Genomic DNA, 24,897 nt, shown 5'->3' on the forward strand with positions numbered 1-24,897 from the left:
GACCCACCATAGGAGCCACTGGCCACACATGGTACTTAGGAGTGTAGCTAGTTAGTGAGAGTAAGAGACTTTTTTCATTTTATTTAGTTTAATCAATGTTAATTTGAGTTGATATTCAATTTGGCTACTGGCCCAGTATATTCATATGTATGTGACTCCCCTTTACCTATAATATAATTTATGAAATACAATTAGAGATCAACTACTTCTGATAAAAAATAATATATGATTTGAGATGGGTTGGAAATATGAAATATAACCTGGAGCTTTCAGACTTGGTATAAAAAATACAAAATATCTCATGAATGTTTTTTTCTTGAGTGTATATGAAACAAATATTTTGGAAACCTTTTTACTGTAATTGAATGTATTTCTATAATTAACTTCATCTGTTCATTTTTTACTATAAAATTTTGTTGTAATAATTTTGCAATCTATTTGTAGCTTGTGGGTTTTGTTTTTGGAAAACAGGTCTAAATATATAGCTCTGGCTGGCCTAGAGTTCTCCATGTAAATCAGGATTGCCTGATAGGCAGGATAGGCCTGCCTCCCAAGGGCTGGGACTGAAGGTGTCACCACTATGCCAAGTTATCAAATTATGTGTTTACTGTAGTTTATAGTGCTGGTCTCAGGCATGGCTGCTAACCCTATGTTACTGTAAGGAGTTAAAAGCTGAATATTTAATATTTAGGGAAGCATCAAAAATATTCATCAGACTAAGACATCTTAGCTCAACTGTGGGTACTGGAATGAATGTTTTTGAGATTTTTTTTATTATTTATTAGTAGGGAATAACTAAATGGAATATAATTTATTGTTAGGAATATGAAAAAACCTACAATACTACACTGTATGAAAAAATTGTCCAAATATAAGTAAAATCACTCATAAAGTATTGCATTCAACTGGTTCACGGTCAACAGCAGCCTTGTTTAAAGGAGTGGGCTGTTGGCACCCTGCAGAGGAAACCAATGATGATTTTACCATCACACACTACTTTCTCCTCTATACGATTATAGCAATGGGAATACTTTTACTTTGAAGTTGGAATTAGAGAATAAAGTAGCAAGAGAACATCTATAGCTGTAGATTACTGCACCAGGTTAGCCCTCAAAGTTGTGTCAGCCTTTTCTGGTTAGTGGGAATTCAGTGGAGCTGGTCTACTACCTTCTTGAAGGAAACTTGGTGCCAAGGCTTGCAAGGGAAATCCCTCCCTTTCATTCTTTTATTCTGTCATGCAGCATGAGAGACTCAAGGAAGACAGAATACTGCACCAGCAGCTTTAGGTGGTCAACGTGGACCCAAGCCACCCACTATCTGATAGTTCCCTAGAAGTATCTCTCCTTCAGAGAGGGGAAATAGCTGCGCTAACTTATTACATTATAAGGTAACAAATTAAGCTGGATCAGCACATGTGTAAATATTTGCTGGTGATGTAAATGTGAAAGAAAAGTAGGAAACACAAACCCAGAGTAAATGTCCACCTCTGTATCAAATGTGTGTCAAGTCTGTACCATATCTTTATGATCTTTATCCCTCTACTCAACAAAGCCATTCAACATTCTATGAAAACAGACATCCATTACCTGACTCTAGCTCCCTAAACTCTTTCTCCAGCCATTCATCACTGAAGCCAAGTCACCTCTAAGTCACCACAAATTCCTCAAGTTAGAATTCAACTTCCTCCTGTATAACCTCACAACATAGCAGAATTGTGCCTCCAATACAAGGTAGACTATGGTCTTTACCATGGTAGGATCACCTATACTTGTTCAGTACGTTGTCATTACACATCAGTCCTCATATCGCCCGACAAAACATATTTGGTTAGAGTGTATGTGTTTAGCTGAATTATACATGAAACTTTACTGCTTTTCCCAGCGGCATTACTCAAGGGCACTTGAAATCCAAAAGAAATATATTCTCTTTGCTAACTGGCCATATGGTTCCCCATTCTCACTCTCTATCTTTGTATAAGAATCTCCAGTGAAGAAGGTTAAATCCTAATGACCCCTAGAGACCAATTAAATTGAGCTTTATCTCCAAACCAGAGAATGTATCTCTGGGTACAAAACAGCATCATCTATTAAAAAATCTTCAATATGCTCATGGTCTAGATAATGTCAGGCTCCAATTTATTCACTTATTATTAAATGCCTTCTAGAATCTGAAATCTAATCAATTATCCAGTTCTCACCCATGTCCCTGACAAGCATTATTCTGTACAATTAGAATAGCTAGCACACTCCATCAAAAATTTAACCTGTCTGTCTAGCCCTTGGTTCCTACCATTCTTAACACTTGGGATGAGTCACACTTCTCCACTACTTTCTCCAGAGGGTATTGGTGGGACTGAGAAGAAAATGGGTCATTCTGAGAAAAAACTGGGCATATAGAGCTCATCATGATGTCCCTTGTTTTCGGATCCAACTGAACAATTTATATATGCTTGCTGTACCTCACTGCTGTTCAGAATCACACTGCCAGAGAAGAATGTTTGATTGACTATTTATGCCTAGAACTAAATGGATGAGTGCAATTTGGGGGTTCATTTTCTTATATAACAATTAAAGTGATAAGCTGAAGAAACAATCTCAGAAATAAACAGACAAAAAGCTATGTCTGCCTCCACTTGTTTCATTCCTCTCTGCTTCAGTTTGGGTCTATCGTTGGACAGGGGAAGCAAGTAGTTTGCTTACTGACCTATTCAAAACCCAGCAGACTAGAGTGCAAGCTCCCAGAGGATTTTATCAGGACTTTGAACACAGAGCACGAGCACAATTAACGGTGATAAAATTGAGTGGAAAGCAGCCTCACAGAGCTTGCTTTAAATAGGTTGCCTTGCCTACTATTACTTCCTTCTCTATAAAAGCAGTAGCACCAGGCATTTTCCCCTAGTGACACTGAAATACAAGACCAACTTCAGTAGTGAGAAAAAATTACACGGACCTGGGCATATCCTTCATACTGATTCATGCCCAACAGCATCTCAGGTTCTAAATCACCATGGAGACACAGGCTCCCTGTCTTAGAGAATGAACAGCACAGTGGCAGATGCACCCATTTCATCAAGAACAACAACAGAAATATGGTTATTTCTTCCTTTTTCCTTCTTATTTGTCTGTCTGTCTGTCTGTCATCTATTGTTAATCTATTTAGGATCTCGCTATGTAGCCTAGCCTGGACTTGAACTCATGATACTCTTGCCTCGGCTATCTGAGTATTGAGATTAGAAATGGACACCATGGATTCTAGATGGGACTTACATTTTTTTGGCTATGACATCATCCACAGTAATGTCTATACTTTTCTATTTGGGTCAGACTACAAGGGCATGAATAATTGTCCTCACAGTCGTCCTTGTACAAACAGGAAACTGGAATGGCCTGAATCTTGGGAATATTCCTCAAAAGCATATCCCAAGACATAATTTACTACTAATAACAAAGGCATGTTTCTGTCTCCTGATTAAGTTAAAGGTAAAGGAATATAAGTTTACTAAAGTTATCTATGCCCTTAGACTTTTCTCCCAGTCTTTTACCTGGATGTTCCTTAAATAAGACTGTTGTTAAAGCGAGTCATTTTAGACTTGCACAAGATAAAGGCAGTGGACGTGCCAGCATAGATGAGGGAGAGTCACAGAAGTTCTTAACCCTGGCTAGGTTGCTGCTTACGGATGATGGCTGCTAGGGGAGGGAGTTCAGTTTACTCTAAGAATGTGGTAGTCATAAGTTGAGCATGCTTCAGTGGATGGCCGCACACTTATGCAGATACGGGCAGTACTAACCTGTCTCAGTGAAATGTGAAAAAAAGTAAAAAATAAGTCATAAAGTTGGGAATGGGATGTGAGGGTGGGAGCCTGGAAGTAAGTCGGTGGTGGATAAATAGACAATTCCGATACCAAGGATAGAAGTAAGTCGGTGGTGGATAAATAGACAATTCCGATACCAAGGATAGAAGTAAGTCGGTGGTGGATAAATAGACAATTCCGATACCAAGGATAGAAGTAAGTCGGTGGTGGATAAATAGACAATTCCGATACCAAGGATAGAAGTAAGTCGGTGGTGGATAAATAGACAATTCCGATACCAAGGATAGATGCCAGAACCTGGACAAAAACTAATCAGGCAAGGCCACAAGACCATATACCAAACCTTCTGTTCTGCTACTGTTCCAAAAAGCCACCTGTACTCTGTAGACAGGGAAACTCAACAGAGCAAAGCTCATCCAGGTTATCTGAGGGCCCAGCCAGAGCTGACTGAACTCACTCATCATAACCCGTATGGGTTTAGCCACCAGTCACTGTTGATTTTTGGCACACAAGACACACTCTTTGCAAGACTGAACCCATCACATCCCTAGGATAATTCAAGTCACTTCATTTCTCTTCCTGGTGCTGTCAAAGGTCATATATTGACTTTAAAGACATAAAGAAGCATCACATTTCTAGAGAGCCGTAACTAATGTTTTCTGCAATTTCTGTGTGTACCCATGTGGATTCCTAGGGAAAGTGTCCTTTAACTGGCACACATATTATATGGTTTATATTATATACTATATATATATATATATATATATTACACACACACATATATATTATATATATATATATATATATATATATATATATGTATGATGCACTCATATCAAGGCAAATTCTTCATCATACCACATTGTGGCATTTACTCTCTTACCCGTTATTTTTCCTTCTTTTCCTCTAAGCTGCGTTCATAAGCATCATTAAAAACTTATTTCTGCATGTACATATTGTTCCTTTTTCTAGAAAGGTATATAATAAGAGGTGTAGAGTTTTGAAAGGCTACTTAGGGCATCATCTATGCTGTGTGTCTTCAGTTCTGGCATGCCATGTTCATACATATGAGAACACTGACTTTACTGGGACAGTTGATCCCTTATACAAACCATGCCACTCATCTCACAATAAGGTCACCAGACAAGCACTTTACCTTTATTTATATGGAACTGGGGTACAAAGAAGTTACATCCTTTGCCTCAAAATGCAATTGCCAATGAAAGAGCTGGAGTCAAACACAGGATTACAATACTCGTACTTATAAATTTAAAACACATGGAAAAGAAAGGTCAATCCAGAGAGGGATAATTTTGGCTACATACCTCATATAATTCAATAATGATGTTTCCCATTAGACCTCGGCTACTCTTAATGTTCTCCATAGCCAGAGTAAAGTAGATCCCACGTGTATCTGAGATGTAGAGGTTGTACGTGTCATTCTGGTTCCATTCTTGGACGGCTGCAAACACTTGGTTCTCATCTGTACTGATGATGTGCATGTCCTATAATAAGACAGAAGGCCTATGAGAAGGGAGATCTCCATACCTTTCTTCCCACTGGGATCTTGAGTAATTACTATGACTAGTGAAATGGTTGAGAAAAATCTTGAGTTATAGGCAATGTTAAGCAGTTCTGTGTTGAACTAAGGCTATAAATCATGAGCATCATGATTTCCGTTCCTTGCTAAGTGACAGAAAGATGTCTGTAAGGGGCTTTAGTGGGTATCATTTCCCATGGTTTCAAGGGATTTGCCCATGCTCATTTTTTATTTTTATATCTGAAAGTTTGTGTTAGTGCTAACAGAGGCACCCAGCCTTCAGGACACTCTCACATGTGGAGCAGCAGGCCCTACCCTAGCTTCTGATCATCACTTAGGTTTTAAGTCTTTCAGTGCAGAGCTTCACTTTTGAATCTTCAGTATCAAATGGGTGGCATGGAGGCAAGTGGGTCTGGCTCTAGGCCTCCGACCTCACGTAACCACGGGAAACGATTATGTGTCTGGGAGGTCTTGGTGATGTTTAAGGGAAACTGAGGGAGGCTCTGCTGCAAACGACACAAAGGTATGCTTGAACAGTAAGCACACTCAACCTGGAATTTGGTGCCTGGGTCTTACTGCACTGTAAGATGAATGACTGACAAATGTACCAGTCTCCACGAATTTCAATTTTCTCCCTAAGGAGTGAAAATGAAAGTACCTAGTATTTGGGCATTATTCTGTCATCCATTTTTTTAAATTAAAAATAAAAATATCCTATGATAGAGATAGTATGATTATTACCATTTTTTGGAGTAAACTAAGGCACACAGAAGTTCATCAAATTGTTCCAGATTGCACAAATTGTAAATGATGAAACTAGACTTTGAATATCTGAGAATCTGACTCAACAGAACAGTGAGCTTCATTTGAATGCATAGTTTTTAGATCAGTGAGTTTGAACTAGTGACCAGTAGAGAATGACTGTAAATGTCAGTCTGGCCTCTATGGAAAACTACATCTCTTGGTTTTTAGGTGGACATGGCATCTTCAGGGTCTCAGTCCTGGATAAATCTGTTCTTACGATGTCCTCTTCACATGCTGTGTTAAGTTCACAGGCCTTGCATTCATTTAGTTTCTAATCCTGGTCTGTATTATTCCTAAAATCTAATTTGATAGTTCACAATTTAAAAATAATTCTAAAAAACCATACCATATACATGGCTAGGCACTGTATAATGATGACACCTTCAAGTCTATACCAAGGAATGTGCATTTATCAGGGGACATATTGGCATGTTTAAACATCTGTTTAAAGTGATGACATTAAAATGAATAAATACAGTGTATACACCATGTAACAGGTCACAGATGGGGAACCACACTTATATCTGTGGAGAAATGCACTGATAACAGCACCATCAGTAACCAGGGCCAACAGCAAATTAGTAATCTGGCAGAGACTAACCTCTGCTTTATTAGACCTACCTTTGCCTGCAACCATTTCAAGTGAAAAGAGGCAACAGTGTCTTCAATGTCAGCACTGGTGTGTGTGTGTGTGTGTGTGTGTGTGTGTGTGTGTGTGTGTGTGATCACCCCCACCTCTGCCATTTTATTAAGGAATAAGCCATTTGATCTGGACAACTGGGAGGTAGCAAAACAAATTCTAGATCTTTTATTAGAGGTCATTTGTCAGGAGCCCCTAAGCTTGAACTTTCTAGGTCACCTTGACCCAGACTTGACTTGCTCATCTGTGCCTATATATCTCATAGAATTACAGGTTCCTGCTGAACTGATTTAAAATAGAAAGAAGTTTTCCTCCTAATATCCATGTGATGAAATCGTGTTGCATAGGTATGGAATGAATGCCCAAGAACCCAGTAGGAGGGGAAACAGCAGCTGCAGGAAATACGAATTAAATTCACTTACCCTGTTAAAAATGCAATAGAAATGTCTGGGTTTTCCCAGATGTTTTGGTCATAAAAATGAATGAGCTAAGTTATTTTAAACTAAACTAATGTAAAGTAAGTGGGAAGGAAACAACTTAGAACACCATGGAATGGTCAGGGTTAGAGGCAGCCAGCTTTGCTGTGAGTGTGTATTAGGTAAATGCTATCCTGGGGCTGTGCCAGCTGGTGAGCAGGTACTCAGCCTCAGGCATAAAAAACTAGAACATCTCTCCTGTCTGAGATTCTATATTGCCCTCCTGAGAAGTATTTCGTTTGCCAGTCAATCAGCTGACAAATGATATTACTAACATTTCATCAAGAAACTAACTCTTTAAACAGCATATTGCCAAGGTTATAACTTCAGTGTGATCAAAAGGACCTACAGATCTTCATCAATTTCTTTACCATTTTCTCCTTGAAGACACAGGCCTCAGAGTATGATGATTAATGTTGATAGTTAACTCTAGAACTATAATTACCCAGGGGGATAGACCTCTGCACCTCCCAGTGATAGATTATTTTGACTAGGTTAATTCATATAAGAAGACTCATTCATTGTGGGTGGCACCATTCCCTGGGCTAGAATCCTGGATTGTATAGGAAGCAAAAAAAAAACTGAGCGAGCACAGTTACTGCTTTCTGCTTCTTGACTCTGCATTCAGTGTGACCAGATGCTTCCATCCCTGTGATTTCACATCACAAGAGACTGCAATCTTGAATGAACCAGAACAAGCCTTTTTTCCCCACTAAGATACTTCTACCAGAGCATTTTTATCATAGCAATAGAGACAAAGACTAAGATGACCACACTAGTTATGAGTTCCTGAACTCAAGGAACCTTCCTACTTCTGCCTCTCAAATAGCTAGGATAAAAAGATAGTATGCCCAGTCTGACTTTGAGATCTCAACAGCATGGAGACATGTGTCTCTCTGTCTGAAATCATAACTAAGAGTGACTAGTGGGGAGCCTTATATTTTATAACCTGAACAAGTCTTCCAGATGGTCCTAGGAAAACACTTTGAAAAGTTCTACCAAACATGTACAACTTTTTAACATCGCAACATGACATTTTCATCTACAAAATTCTCATTAAAGAGCCACACAATTGTAATAACTATGTTGAATGAGTGCCAAATACTGCCTGATGCTATGTGAAAAGGAGAAAATATGCAGCCCTAACCAAGATCTAATGTTAAACAATTGTTTCTTCCATTGAAGGGTGCAGAATTGAGTCATGGAGATGCTAGATGTCCCTCCACTGCTACAGAGCTCAATCACAGCTGGTAGACGGGGGTGTGAAGTCACACCTGATAGACTACAATTCTGACAGGTTTTACTTGTTAGTCTGTGATTTCTCAAGCAATTTGGGCTTTTCTCAATGATGAAAGCAGTCAAAAGTGTTAACAATTTGCTTCTAGCCTAGTGGGTAGAAACAGTTAGTTTCTTTCATCACCCCTCACTGTCCTGAGATCCAAATGCCATATTTTTACATAGGCGATTTCTTTGTTTAAATAAAAGACAACCAAGAATACTCAAGTTGTACTTTTCTAGTAGCTTTTTAATGACAAAAATGTTTTGTTGTTTTGTTTTGTTTTGTTTTGTTCCTATGTGAAGTCTAAAGCAGGTCATGTTTTTGAAGGTTAGAAATTTGCCTGAAATCTGGGGTCCTTCAGCTCCAGCTTATGTGTAACCTAAAAAAATCACTGCAGAAGTATTGTGAATGGTTAGTTTTGTTTTTTTGTTTTGCTTTGTTTTTTGTTTGTTTGTTCAAAAACACAGATACTTCTCTGTGGTCTTTGTGGCTGTTTCCCAGTAAAAGCACATGGCAATGGGGAAAAAAAAGGAACTACAATCGAGTCACAATTTTTTTTTTTTGTGTGTGATAATGTCTTAAGTAAGTTCACAGTATTGTTTTAGGCCACATCATAGCTGTCTTAGGGTGCATGTAGCCATGGGCCACAGGTTGTTCATGCTTCCATATGAACTCTTTCTCTCCCTCTAAATGGTTCATGGCTAAACAGAAATCAACAGGTAATAACCAGAATATTAAATCTTTAAGGGAAAAAAAGGCCCATCAAATTAGTCCATCAGGGTTCTGGACAGTCATAGCTACCTCAGTTGGATCTCATGTATTACTTTCTGGTTTGCTGGTCCTGAAAACATGCAAGAAGACCTTTGGTGATGACACCAGAGAAAACAGAGGAAGGAAAACATAGTAAGAATACATTGAAATGGAACCTTGGTAATGTCGCCACAATTTGAAAAACCTCAGAAGTAAGCACAAATGTTATTAGGAAAACAATGATCAATAATACCCCCTGCCATTTCAACAATGATTTGGAAAAAAATTCTAGTTACTTTTTGAAAACAAACCAAACCAAAACAAAAGCTGGCTCTTTATATAAATGCTAATTGAAATACTTCCCTGTTCTTGATTTTTTTTTTTTTTTTAAATATCCTGGGTCTCCTAAAACTTACATAAACATCTAAATAATTAAGCATTTTCTACCCTCTGGGCACCACACTGAAGGCAGGAAGATAGAAAGAAGAATAAAAGATAAATGAAGCCTACACCAAAGATGTCCCTAAGCAGTCACCCTGATGGTAAATACCTGACACTCCTTGGATTTTCTCAACTCTAAGTGCTACACTAAAGCAATGGATGTGATAATAAGAATGAAAGGCCTAAAGGTGAGAGAGCCAGGAACATTCAAGGACACAAGTTTAGGGGTCCACACATCTCCCCAAGTAGGAGGTAAGAATAGAGGCCTACATCACAAGGGCTTTTGTGAAGCACATCTACCCTTTATTTGGAAGTACAAAGTGTGTGCAGACCTGAACTCTGGAAGTAGGTTCTTAATGCTGTCTCTGTATATATTCAGAAATATCTACAGGGCATAGATAGGACATGCCTACAGTGTCTGATTTGCAGAACTGGCCTCTTTGTTTTTAGATATCGTGCATTACATTTGTGATTAGTGACAAGTAATCACACGTAATTATTTGTTTAATGTCTTTCTTCTCGTTGAACACTAACCTTCCAGAGAGTAAAACTCTCTTGTGTATTACTTTTGTCTCTAGTCCTTTCCAAAGAATCTGCTATGGAGTGCACACAGAACAAAAGTTTATGAGGTAAACAATGGGACATGCAAGGAAACAGAAGAGAAAGATGAGGCCCAAGGAATGTAAAGCAGACATAGCTGAGAGGATGCTCTTTGAATAGGCTGTTCAGTAAAGTGCTTGGTGGTGGTAAGATGTGGGCTGGGGCTGTTCATACAGCAGTCACCAATAAAAAGAATGGATGAAAACACTCAGAGAGCATACAAATTGTATTTAAAACTAGTTACTACTAAGAGATAGTTAGAGGGAGGGCCTACAGAAAGGGAAAGATCATCAATATGGATTGGGGGAAGGGACATTATACCAAATACTCCAGAGTGGCAGATAATGTATAGAGATGTAAAACTAGGTTTGACACATAGGGGTCCTTAGCCCTTGCAGGCCGCAAGCATGTATCATAGAGATTCAGCTGTGTATTAAAGCTGAACTTTAACTGGCCAAGGGTCTGTCAGAAGGCAAAGTCATTTATTGTGAATATTTGGTGTTACCCAGCCTTTGATATTTCAGCTGTCTTCTGCTATGAAATCCTTGTGTACCCAGACCTGTTGGTAAACAGTTCAGCTCCCCAGACCTGCTGTACCTATTAAGTGACTAACTGCCCTGCTGAGCTTAGGAGACAAGCTGGCGGAGACGCAGAGTTTTGTTTCCTGTGCTAAGCTCGGACCATCCCCTAACCTTGAGGAGGCCTCGTGGTTCCCCAGAGCACTTTGAGAACAAAAGAGGTTTTTTGCATATCAAGGTGAGAGGTAAAACAACATTCCTGAGGAGGCAGGGAAGGAGGTGCCCAGGGAAAGAAAAGGCTGGCATATTCTGTAGACAGGGACAGAACAGCATGGCGAGAAAGAAGAGAGGAAGACAGAGGTTCTGTAGGTGGTAAGCAGATCTCGAGTAGAGTTTTCTGAGTGCCAGGAGTAGAGAGTAGCAGAGATGGAGAAAGAGGATATAGAAGACGAAGATGAGGCTGGAAGTGTAGACTTTAGTTGTTAGTTGGACTATGAGCTAGGGAACTGGACAGAACTGCAGTTATGGAGACAGGATTTCATCCCAGAGAAATAAAGTAGATGGATATAGAGCTTGGTATGTCTAGAGTTATTACTGCCTTGAATGCCTGGTGGAACTATAGCTGAATTGATAGAATTTTGTCTTAGAGGAATAAAGTTAACAGACATTAAGAACATAGTGTACATAGATTTTTTCCCTAATATCCCACGCCGGGCATAGCAAAGCCCCCTTGGACCCTGGGGAATCGATACCCAACAAAGATAGCTGCAGGATTTTCAAGGACATACCAAATAAGTGAATGGGAGGACCGAGAGCAGATAGCAGTGAATGGAGTAAGAGTGAAGAGGAATGAGCAAACAGATTAAGACTACATGTAAACCCTTACAAACGGTGGCTATGACCTCAGATCTGTGAAAGTTAAGGGGGCAAAAGTTAACATCCTTGTCACTATCTTTATAATAATGTTAAAGAAACTCTTCCCTCTTGTCTTTTACTACTCACAATGGGACTAACTTCTATCTATTGTCATGTTACTACAAACTCAGACTTAGATAAGGAAAAGCTATTGCAGACTCTGGTCATAATACCTGCAAGTACTTCAAAAAGAACTGCCTTTGTTTTGTTTAGTTTTACAAAAGGGTTTAATGTATCCCAGGCTGGCTCCAAACCCACTATGTGGCTAAGGCTGACTGTGAGCTTCAGATCCTCCTGGTTCTACCTCCCAAATGCTGGCATAATAGGCATGAACTATCACTCCTAGCTGAGAATTGCTTTTAAAATTCTTTTTACGTGTTTTTTTTATTTCTATATATTGCATTTAGCCTTTGTTGCATGTGTGTGCATCATGTGTGGTGTGCACGTTTATGTGTATGTGTCCATATGTGTGTAGATGTTGGTGTGTAGAGACAAGAATCTGACTTCCGGTGTCTTCTCCTTCCATCACTCTCTACTTTGTTACTGAGACAGGATTTCCTGCTAAACCCTGAACGCATTAGAGTTAGACCGGATTGCTTAACGGGTTCCCCTGACTCTGCCTCTCTAAAGGAGGGATTATATGTGAGCACATATGATGGTGCTGAGGATCTGAACTCTCACACTTCCATGGCAAGCACTTTATCTACAAAACCTTTTCCCCAACCCCAACAGCTGCTTTTGAAAAGAAATCTAAAATAAAAAGGACTGGGTGTGTAGCAGAGCATGCAGATGGCATGATGGAACAACTGACAGAGGCATTTTCTTTGAGACCAAGTGATGCTCAGAAATGCTACAAGGTCAGGAGGATGGCTACCCCTTATTGCACTGTTTGCCCAAGCTCTCCATTGCCTGTATAAACTTGAGAGTGGGCAAAGTTCAAGGACAGAAGACAATAGAAAATCCAGAGCTAATTTTGATAAAGTCAAATTATCAGGCATTTTGTTCACATTGGTTAGTAGGACAACAGTTCAGCTAATCACTTATGAGATCAAGAATGAGAATCTGGTGCTGTGAGATGATCCTTCTGTGCATTGTGAATATGTATTACTTTCATTGGTTAAAAATGAAGCTGTTTGGCTATAGCAAGACAGGATAAAGTTAGGTGGGACAATCAAACTGAGGACTGGGATGAAAAAGAGCAGAGTTGAAAGAGACTCCAACCAGCTGCCCAAGAGGCAAGCTGCCAGAGGACTGGTAAAGCCATAGGCCATGTGTCAATACATTGATTAATAGAAACGGGTTAATTTCAAAGTAAAAGTTACTTAATAATAAGCCTGAGCTATTGGCCAAACATTTTGTAATTATATAAGCTTTTGTGTTTTTATTTGGGACCAGGCGGTCAGAATAGAAAACCTCTGCCTCCATTTATAGTCTGGCCTTGTTAGAGACAGACATCTGAGTCTTATCAAGTCTTACAGAGAGTAGTTCTTTAGGGATAAATCCTTCCCCAGTCACTTAAAATGGAGTAAAATTTCTTAACTTTGGCAGTTTTCCAGAATCATGGGGCTCAGCAAAGTTTGGGGGTATCACTAGAACCCAAATACCTTTAAAGAAAAACAAACAAACAAAACTTTTCATTTGGAGAAATGACTTTTATAGTTGCAACTTAAGAAAAAAATTAAAGCCGGGCGGTGGTGGCGCACGCCTTTAATCCCAGCACTCAGGAGGCAGAGCCAGGCGGATCTCTGTGAGTTCAAGGCCAGCCTGGGCTACCAAGTGAGTCCCAGGAAAGGCGCAAAGCTACACAGAGAAACCCTGTCTTGAAAAACCAAAAAAAAAAAAAAAAAGAAAAAATTAAAACCTAAGGGACCAAAAAGGCTATGTCAGGGTCAAAGTGGCAGAGTGACAGCTTCAAGCAATATGGAGGCCAATGCTGCCTGAGATACAATTCTACCATTCTATCGTAACCTTCAGCTGCATAACAGGCAGAGAAAGGCCACTGGTATTATTTCCCCCAGGTAACAGCTGTTCCTTGGATTTACTGAGCACTTTACATTGGACCAGCAGTGAGTCATTCACTGACTCCTCCCAACACAGCAGTATCATTATCTCATTTTGCTGATGAGCAGACCCAGGCTCCTGGGTAAGTGGTGGAGCTTGAAGAGAGGTTTAGGCTTCTGCTCAAAAGCTCAACTACCTTTTCTCAACTACCATTGCTCTTACTCTCGCACCATGCTTTCCAATTGGTGCATTAAGTGTCATGTGTATGGGGTAAGAGTCCCAGCAATGAACTATGGAAGCTTTGATGCACTGTTCCTCATTCCGATCATGCCACTCATTATTAATGTTACTCATCTTACCCTCTGCAAAATACTCTGAAGTCAAGGTGTGCATGTTCTGAACAGGTAGGCTGGGAACAGAAGTGTGAGGTGCGGTGATTACAGGGAACTTCTCTGTCATTTTGTCTTTCCCTAAGCATGTAACCACAGCTACAGTGCTGTACTGCATGGAACAGCAACAATGGGCTTGAAGTCACTTCAGTTTTTCAAACAATGCAAAGAACTAATCTCCCATCACCCCCTCTGTCCCTAGCTTCTTAGCCCTGATTATGAAATCTGGGCCAACACCAGCTAATAAAATGATCGATCACCATCCAGCCACTTTCTCAGCAGTCTCTTATTAATGAGAAGCCTATCTGGATGCATTGCTATGAGGGGGCTGCCTGAGTGGTTTGATACGCCCCCACAATAAGTCACCATGGGGTTACTAATCATTAATGGAGTACTCTTGGTGGAAATCAATTCAGGGCCTCATTTGTACCCCACCTACAGCCACATGCCTAAGGGACTGAACTGTTGCCTTCCTAAGAAGGTTAAAATTTCATAAAATCTATACTCACACTGAGGTAAACACATCCTGATTGTAGAGAAATGGTTTGGAAGGGTTCCTGAAACATATACTTTAGGTCAAGGTAGAGAGACTTGGGCCTGGGGTGAGGAACCACTGATTTCTCCTGCAGGAAGCTTATAGCTGAATTTTCCTTTTTCTCACCCTCTCATACCGGTTTCCTGGCTGGCTTTAGACAACTTGATGCATACATCCTGCAGCCACCATACTGAACAATTTCCCCACAAAATCCAGTCATAGACAGGCTAGCATGAAACCAGAAACCAGTCTCCATGTTCCCCAAGGCTACTTAATATGGGACCTGCCCTCTTTAACAGCCCTTCTGCCAAACTCTGTAACCAAACTTCACAAGGTATTTAACTGTTAAAAGGAGCCATGTTTGTTCCTCAAACAAGGCCTTTGCATGTGCAGTTGATCTTGCCTATTCCTGGCCTCCAAAGACCAAAGTGCAGTTAATTCTGTACCTTTGCCAAAGAAACATAGCATGCTATTTCTTCTTGTGATTCCTAAAAGATATGGCATGAGATTTAAAGGTGATTTTAAGTATTCAGAAAGGATGTGCACAGGTTATCTAAAAATGCTGGGCCAGGCTAGTTATAAAAGAGACATAGTCATCTATGGATTTTGACATCTGTAAGTGTCATGGTAACAATTTCTCTGTGATAATAAGACATGACTGTATTACCTATTAGCTTGTACTTCCAACATACCCTTGTTTACAGGCTGAATTTCATATTTTTTTCTTATATTCTCTGAAACACAACTTTCTCTAGGAAGTTGCCCTCACTATCCACACTCAGTTATCTCTACCTTGTATCCAGAAAGGGTCCTTAGACTGCTTGAACACTCCCTATACTCACACTGGCTTGCTTATTGCTGCTTGTCTACCGCACTCCGAGCTCTAGCAGGCAGAAAATGTTTACATTGTTTTTGCTAATTCATAGTTAGTTCAATTTTAAAAACAAATGTTTTAAAATATTTTATTACATTTATATTTATTTGATTTTAGCAGGTAAGAAATGTTTGTTATCATATTTACTATTCTAGACCTAGTTCCATGATTTTTAAAAATGTTTCAAAATATTTTATCAAATTTATACTTATTTGATCTTTATTGCTTACAAGTATTTTGATATTTATAAAATGTGCAGGGTTCAGGAAATTGAGTTAATGCATGTAGAAACATCTACTGAGGCTACAACACAATTTTAACCCATTAATGTCATATCCAGTTTTCTCTACTGCCGAAGCAAACAGCACAGTTTTGTCATAGTACTGCTTCTGAACATGCGCAAGTCATTTGTGGTTTTGACAAGCCTTTCTTCTTCCTATGTGTGACTCAACTTGATGCCTCAAAATGTGGCACATTGGCATACTCTGTACTTTGAACTGGACCATGGAGAGACTTCTAATCAAAGTACTTCTGACCAACTCCTGTCCTGTTACCGACTTACTTTGGGGCCAGATTCAAATCATAGAAGGCAGACTGTACCTCTTTTGACTGCTGACAGAAAGTGAATTAGCCTCTCCCAGGGAGGTCCCCTTAGTGGTTTTCCATTCAGAGTTATCTGCCTTACAAACCATATACACACAAACATAATAGTGGGCACAGCAGGTTGCACTTATATATATTTGAACTCACACACATATACACACTCTTATAACAAATATAACCAAAGAAAAGAGGGTCTCGATTTAAGAGTGGGGGTTTGAGAAGAGTTCAAGGGGTGGGGGTTATCTGGTAGGAAGAGGGGGAGGGAGGAAATAAAGGAGGTATGATGAAATTCTACTTCAATTAAAAACATGAGAAGTTAATAATTTTGACAAATAGTAAAAAGAAGAGAGAGATTGAGTTTTGTAATTTAAATTCTCCATTAATAAAATGACTTTTAAACAATTCGATGTTTAGCATAGATTGCCCACTTTAATGGAAGAAAAGTTGAATATGTGAAAAAAAAGAAATAATGAATGAAGACAGGATGGAATGAACACACCCATACAAGAATAACTGAAAATCAAATACCAGGGGATATAAAGTGATTTACCTTCTTATCCCACAATCCTCCTATCTCTGTGCTCACATAGTCTTTCACAATGTTTCTTAGCTTTGTCTCAGACACCATGTCTCTTTGTCACATGACATGGTAAGTGACACCTTGAGACAGCTTCCCTGTAGCCCCATTAAATTATATAATCACATTCTGGTTTTGTTCACAGTGAATTTACAGGATCCATCTTCACCTAGAAGCTGGTGTTCACAAGAAATGGGATCCACAGAATAAGCTTTCTACTCAACGGAAGAGGCCAAAGTGGAGTGGAAACAGGTGGAATGTTCATATTTATCCTTAAAATGGAAAGAGAAGTAAGAACACCAGCAAACTGCTCTGTGTACTTTTCACATCCACGTGTAGCAGCTGTGCTCCTGCCTGGCAAGCTTACCTTCTGGTTGTCAATAACACGGCTACAGAAAGGAGAACCCTCTGAAGAGACTGATTTCAAAGCCAGCATTCCTGTCTCTCCCACTCTTGGCAAAGAGCCCAAGATCATACCACATGCTGAGTTACAGGAAATCAAACCCATGCCTGGCATGCTGCTGAGAAAGGAATACAGCACTCAGGTTCAGCCCCATCAACAATGACCAAAATCCTTCAGGAGTTCTCCAGACTAAATAAATGTCAGTGGCTTCCTGCATCCCATGGAGGCAGCCTCTCCATCCCTGGCATTATCTGGCAAGTCTCAGGATAACAGGTCCTGTGTGCAATACCTTTGGCAAGGAGTACTTGGGCAGCTTTATCTGGGCAAAGGCTTCTCTTCGATAGGACACGTAGTAGCTCGCTCTTCCACCTATTGTTACCTAGATCATGGGGGAAACAAAAAGAGATCAGATGGTGCCACAAGTTGGAAAATACTGTCCTGTCCATAAGCAACCACACTATGCTCAAAATTACCTTTTCAAGTATGTCTGGTGCTAGTTTTGACTCTCTGATGCCTTAAGTATTTCTATATCGTGGTGCTGAGACAATAAATGCACAATTACAATAATCATTCCCATTTTCCTAAATTTCTAAGTGAGAACATAGGTTGATTCTTGGTCACTGTGCTTTGCAGGTAAAACACACCTAATCTTTATTTTCAACTGAAAACAGAGAAACTATCAGCACTGGTTTCATTCATGATCTATTTGTCCAGTATTAGCTATTTTTAATAATTTATTAATACATTATAACCATAGCACCATGATCATAAGCATTCTTTGGCATCTAAATGATTAGTATGGCTCAAAGCATCACTACTGCGGAATTTAATTTCATATCTGACTTGGTCACACTTTTCCATTCGTATTCATAAATCCATGCATTGAACAGATGCTTACTGATTCTTCCCATGTGCAAACCGATTAAAGGCATTAAAGGTAAGAGGAAAAGTCCAAACATGGAATTCATAAACCTCTGCTAGTTCAGAGGTAGGATGACAGGAATGAGCTTTGCCACCTCACTTGGCAAAGGATCGATCCTTCATTAGATGACACAGAACCACTCCAAGAAATGATCCCCAGGCCCAGGTTTGTGGAAAAGTCCTGCCAAAAAGGCACAGCTCTGTGGAGGGCTGCTCTTGGTCCAATTATGCTAACTCCAGGGAAATTAATATTCACAGAAGAAGATAACATGGCCTGTTCAGAGAAAATAGCAGGAGGACAATAGCAACCAGGCTGCTGCAGAGGCAATTACTCCTGGCACATGCTTCCTTCCTACCGAAGCCCAAGCACATGCTGGAGACCAGCCAGTCCCCTCACTCCTGTCCAAAGCTGGCAGCTCTCCCCAGCAACTGCTGGGAGCAGTGGGGTGTAATGTCTCTCTTGAAAGCCACCCCTCACTCTAAGAGATGACCTCTCCCATGGCTCTCTTCCTCTTCTTCATAGACTGGAAGACCCCAAAGCAAGTTCTTCAAGCTGTCAGGTAGAGTAGATATTAGAGTCAGCATAAGGCAGAGCCTGGGAAAAAGCCTGAATCAAAGTTCAGGCTGTAAATTAAAAATGAGAGATCTGTTTATTCCTTGATGTTTAGGGCTATCCTAGGACTCTATTCTCTAATGAGATTTTTTTTATTCTAGAAATTTTATTTTTATTTTGCTAAAATATTTGTTATAAATCTACATTGTTTTGTATTGGCACAGAAGTGGGTGTTGACATAATGAGATTGATGGTTTGTGGAAAATTCCTTGTTTTTAAAATAATCATTAAGTTCATAGAATCAGATTAAAATGTAACTCTTGGGCCGGGACTCGTAGACACCCTTAGACCTTGCATGACCCTGTTTTTAAATTTTTAAATTATAAAATCAACACATATAAGCATACTTGCTAATCAGAAAACAAAAAACAAAAAACAAAACTAGATCAATACTTTTGAGTTTCAGCATGCTTTAGAATCACCTGGATAGCTTATTAAAACTCAGACTGCTGGGCCCCATGTCTGATTCAACTGAGTTTGGTTGTAGTCAACGAATTGTCTTTTCTAATAAGTTTCCTGGTGCTGTTGCTATCTGGGGACCACACTTTGAGCATCAGAGAACTAGATCTTTAACAGAAATTTGCATACACCTCTATGCTCCTCACTTGAACTCCTGGCTGCTATTATTCATAGTGGTGATAATTTTTAATTGATATGAAATTCTTATAATTAAACCTTTTTAAAATGCACTGTTTAATAGCACTTAATTCATTCACAGTGTTATCCAGTTTTCACCTCTATTTTGTCCTAAAGCATTTTATCACCCCCCCCAGGAGATCCCATATATGCACCACATTTAAGCACCCCAAATATATGCCATGCTTAAAATATAGCTGCTGTGGATATCGCTCTGTATAAATAAAATGCTGACTGGCCAGTAGCCAGGAAAGACGTATAGGGAGGACAAGCAGAGAAGAGAATTCTGGGAACAGGAAGGCTGAGTCAGGAGATGCTACCAGCCACCGCCATGAGTACCAACATGTAAGATACTGGTAAGCCACGAACCATGTGGCAAGGTATAGATTTATAGAAATGGGTTAATATAAGATAGAAGACCTAGATAACAAGAAGCCTGAGTCATTAGGCAAAACAGTTTAAATAATATAAGCATCTGTGTGTTTATTTTATAAGTGGGCTAAGAGACTGCTGGGGTTTGGCAGAAGCTGGAGAGAAACTTTCCAGCTATATACAGTTTCCTACAGAACTTCACAAAATCCTCCTTTGGCACAGATTGCCTCACACACAAGCTCACACACAACCTGGAATATTCATGCTTCAATAATATATACTGATTATGGTTCATATGGACCACGGAATGTTCCAACATATTAGAGGGCACAGGAAGACCACTAGCCCAAAAGGTTCCCCAAGTACTTACACTATCATAGAATTCCCCCCAGATATTAAGGTGCCTCCCACCATTTTACCTGACTGTGTACCACTTTGCATTTGCTAAAACTCAATAATTCCTAAACCTAAGTTCAGGCCTCAAGAGTTCACAGAAAGGTCTTGGATGCCACCAGTTTACTGTGGTCCTGTCTATCACCTTCTGAACTTTACCTCTTCCTTTCCTGTGGGGCTTTTGGCATTTACTCTTGTGACATACATATTCCTATAAGTGTTCCTTCATGTCTAAGAGTGTGGTTGTGGCCTCCCTCCTTCCTAGACAACATAAGTGTTATCATGTTTGTATTTCTTCTAAAATGTATGTTGAAGTTTAATGCTCAATGCAATAATAGTAAGAGGTAGGGTCTTTCAGAAGATGGGGAAGCTGTGAATACTTGGCCTAATGAAGTAGACATAAAAGCCTTATAAAATGATTACAGATAACTACCTTTAGCCTCTCTCACACATCTGTCCCTTCTGCCATGTGACAGCACGGTAGACAAGACACAAAATCACAGGCAGAGAAAGGGTCCTTACAGACAATGAACCTACCTCTGGCTTGATCTTAGTTTGCCAGGCTCTTGGGAACAATGAGAATTATACTTTCGATGTTTACAAGTCACTTAGTTTAAGATATTTTATCATAACAGCAGAAATAGTCGGATAAATAAATTGGTGTGGGGAATGAGTTGTTGCTAAAATACATGGAAGGGGCTTTTGAAGTAGAGTGACGGGTAGAGGGTGGAATGGTGCTGAAATGGATGCTAGAGAAGCACATATTGCAAAGAACAGAGCTTTAAGGTGAAGGATCAGAAGACAGCTTCAGAGGAATCTTTAGTCTTAGAGAAGACTTAAGTGGTTGTGATCAGCACCCTGGTGGAGATTCGAATGAGAATGAGAAATACAGAGAATAGGATGCCAATGAGATTTCAAGTGAAAACTTGAAGTAGTGTGTTAGATGCTGAAGGACAGGCTACCTTCAAAGAACTTACCTGAAGTGGGTCTATGTTCTAAAATTTGTGGACAGCAGAATTTCAGTGTATGGAATTAGAATGTTTGGTGGGAGAAACATCTAAGCAAAGTTAAGTTTGTCACACCCTTCAAGACAATTTACAGTAAATTGTGAGATGAGAGAATTAATTCTGGATAAAGTTTATATTCCAAAGGGAAGTGGTACTATAAAGATATGGAAAATTCTGATCTTGGCCATGTAAACAAACAGTTAAAAGATGGGTTTGGATAAGAAAGTAAAAGGTGTGATCAAGGAAACATTTTATAAGGAGATTAGTATGAACAGAAGGAAGCCAGATGGCATTCATTAAGGAAATGGAAAAGTGGTCCCTGGGGCATTTGGGAGACTTCCAAAGCTACTAGTTCCATTATAGGCCTAGAATATCAGGGCTGTGAGGACAGAATAGTTTGAAGGCCTTGGGACTCACTACCTAGCGCCATGTGAACCTCTGTTTTCCAGATTCTACTGTAGAACTTTCTAATATTCCTGTTGGGCCTCATGTGTGGCTCGGGTCACATGTCTGGAAAGCATAAGGAATAAACCCTGAGGGCATTACCATGGGTACTAACTCTGCAAGCACACAGAGTACAAGGGCTACAGAGGTATGACTGCTTCCACTAAGTTTCAAAGGATGCCATGAAAATCTCTAAGTACCAGGAAAAGGATGCTGAAGGCATGGGGCTTCACCTGAAACCCCACTAGGACAGGAATTGCAAGACTGTGGCCAGTATACAGAGATTTCCACTTGAGAAAGTCCCAGCCAAGCCATGGGGATGAGAGTCTACCCAAGAAACGTACCACCGATGTGGAACTGCAGCCTAGGAAAGCTACAGGCAGTCCAATTCAATACATGAGTGTTGCAATTGGGCTATACCCAGAAAAGCTATAGGGACTCAACCCCTACCTCAATCTGCTTAGAAAACAGGACAAACAATGATCATTTTCAATCATCAGAATTAAAGTTGTAGTGATATTTTATTTGTGCTGAAATGTGGTGATACTTCACTTGTGCTTTAATAAAGCTTGCCTGGAGATCAGGGGGAAAAGGCCAGCCATTTTAAGTAAACAAGAAGTCAGGCAGCACATGCCTAATACAATCAGGCAGGGTCTCTGTGTGTTCAAGGCCATACTAGGGAACAGAGCGAAGCGTGGTGACAAATACCTTTAATCCCAGTACCAACCATAGAGGCCTGAAGGTCTGTACAGACAGACAGACAGTGACAGAGCTGTGTAGGAAGAGGAAGTGAGGTAGCTGGGTTAAGATCGCCAGCGAGAGGGCAGAACAGCAAGGCAATAAAGGCATGGGTAAGACAGGAAGCAGCTCGCATTTGGAAGCTGCAGAGTTGGTGAGGTAAGGTTGGCTGGTGGCTTTCCCTATTTCCCTGATCTCTCTAAGGCTTTCACCCCTATATTTGGCTCCGTGTTTTTTATTTAACAAGACCATTTAGAAGGTCATCTACATAAAGTAGTTGGATTTGTGGGATTAATCTGATAACCTTTCTTATTACTTGCTTTTGTGATTTTTGCATGGAAATACCTAACGTATATGTAACCTACCACTGCATTACAATCATACAAGAACTCAGAGCTGTAGAGAAATTTGTCTGAGGATGAATCAACACTTTAAGTCTCACCCATGTCTGTTTTAGATGATATTTATATGAGATTTGGGCATTGGACTTTGGGGTTATTTGGCACAAGCTAAGACTTTGATATCACTGATGTAGAATGAGGAAGTTTTGGACATGACAATAAACAAGAATTGGGCAGGGAATACGGAAATGGACTAGTATTGACTCAATATTTAAATTCTCTCCAAGATTTCATACTGAAATCTGATCTGCAAATGCAACAGAATTAAGAAGCAGAGGCTTTCAGGGCATGACTAAGCAACAAGGGCTCCTCCCTCCTGGACGTGTGAAACACCCCAATATCTCCTTCCTTCGCTGTTCTCTTCTGCCTGATGAGGACAACGTTGGAGGCACCATTTTGAAAGCAAGAGATGAGGATCTCTCCAGCCACGAATCAGCCAGTCAATGCCTCACACTTGAACTCTACAGCCCCCAGAGCAGGGGAAAATAAAGTTGGTATTTTATTGTAATAGCAGAAATGATTGTCGTGGACACAATGATCTCCAGGCAGACAATGATATGTAATAATAGTAATGATGATTCAACTAAAACTTGTTCAACCATACTCCCAAAGTCGCTTAGCTCTTTTATAAATTATTTAGCTATTTCTCTACAAAAGGTATAAAATGCTGAGAGATTTGTCCAAGACAAGACAAATCTGAACCTCAGAAAGCTTAGCTCAAAAACTATACCCACTCTCTTCTAAGTGGCTTCAAGAATCTTCCTTCTGTCTTAGTCATCTCACTATAACAACAGAACACATTTCTTTAATTTTTACATCTTTTGAAAATTATACTTGTAAAGCCTGCAATTGACATGTGTGTGTGAGTTTCCCTGCATTCCTAGACAGCCTGTTATGATGCTGATGGGACATTTTAAAATCCATGTCTTCTTAGAGGAAGAAGGGTAACATAAACAAGAATAATAGCAGCCACTCCTCAGTCCGTGTCAGGAAATGGAAGGTGCTGTAGTGCACAATTTACCTCATTTGATTTTCTATATCCTTCCTTTCCAGGTCAGGAGACTGAATCAGAGAAAGCTCAGCCAAGGTACTCAATACCACATAGTTGTCATTGTTGCAGCCAGAACGTGATCACTGGCTTTCTTACTCCTGCCTCTGCCCAAACCTTGGCTCAGGGATGAGCAGGAAGTTAATACTTACTCACAACTGAATAATGGATTTCTGGGATTAATCTGCTTATCCACAGCAACTGTGGGTCTGGTATTCTCTACTGTTTCATGCCTACAGGCGAGCACACAAAATTTCTGTCCATTCCTGTCCAGTCCTGGACGGCCAATGGCTTATTTCCAGACCAAATCTTAAGTAGCACATCCTCAGGAGCTCTCCAAAGTGCTGGGGAGACACACAGCTGATGTGTTTGCTGTCTCTCCATTACTATTTGTGTGACTCTCTGGCAACCACACAGGAAGGAAGAAAGTTTAGTGACTATTAATCTATTTTGATGAACTTTTCTCTTCCTTACAAGCAAATTTGCCAGCACTGTAAATCCCAGAGATTATTACTACTTTCCCTTTCAGTGACACCTTTTATTTTACATTTGATGAATGTCATCCAATTATTTGCTCTGGGCCTATCCGTCATGCTAAACACAGAATTAGCTGGGTCTTTTCCTTACTAATGACTGGCTCGTTAATCTGATTTTCTGGATTTCCATTATACAGGTTTAATCGGGCTCCTAGCCAGTGAAAATGATTCCTTTGGATAAATGCATTGGTCATTAAATACATCTATCCCTTCTGACACTCCCCATTCTTGCTTTGGCCAAGCTTAACCTGACATAGTCTTTATTATTTATTTTCATTCATCCTGTCTCTGAATGATAGCTTTTCCTGAGAACAGAGGGAAATCTGCATACTAAACATGAAACAAAACCTGTAAGTTACTTCCTGTCCCCCTTCAGGAAGTGAGCAGTTGAGCCTCTTTCTGCCATAGACATGAGTCAACCTGCACATTCTGCATTTATAAGCAGACATAGGAAACATGAGAAAGACAGAAAAAAATAATTTTGGGCATTTATTTTATTATGAGTGCATAACACAAATTACTAAATGGTCTTATTAATAAAAAAAACCCAGAGCTAGATATTGGGGTGAAAGCTGAAAGATCAGAGAAACAGAACAAGCCACAGTCAACCCCACCTCACCAACTCCTCAGCC

General features: G+C 39.9%; 1 protein-coding gene across 1 annotated transcript in view; it reads right to left on the reverse strand.

Annotated features, from left to right (window-relative positions):
• The window catches only part of Sorcs3 (sortilin related VPS10 domain containing receptor 3), a 249,034-nt gene that overhangs the window by 109,740 nt on the left and 114,397 nt on the right, over positions 1-24,897 (reverse strand). Inside the window, exons 4-5 of the mRNA XM_059253743.1 lie at positions 17,446-17,535; positions 5,137-5,316 (exon numbers count right to left, since the gene is read on the reverse strand). Of these exons, the coding sequence (XP_059109726.1) occupies positions 5,137-5,316; positions 17,446-17,535 (270 nt within the window). The remainder of the gene's footprint in view (positions 1-5,136; positions 5,317-17,445; positions 17,536-24,897) is intronic.

Source organism: Peromyscus eremicus, chromosome 1, assembly GCF_949786415.1.
Source record: "Peromyscus eremicus chromosome 1, PerEre_H2_v1, whole genome shotgun sequence".
Lineage (NCBI taxonomy): Eukaryota > Metazoa > Chordata > Mammalia > Rodentia > Cricetidae > Peromyscus > Peromyscus eremicus.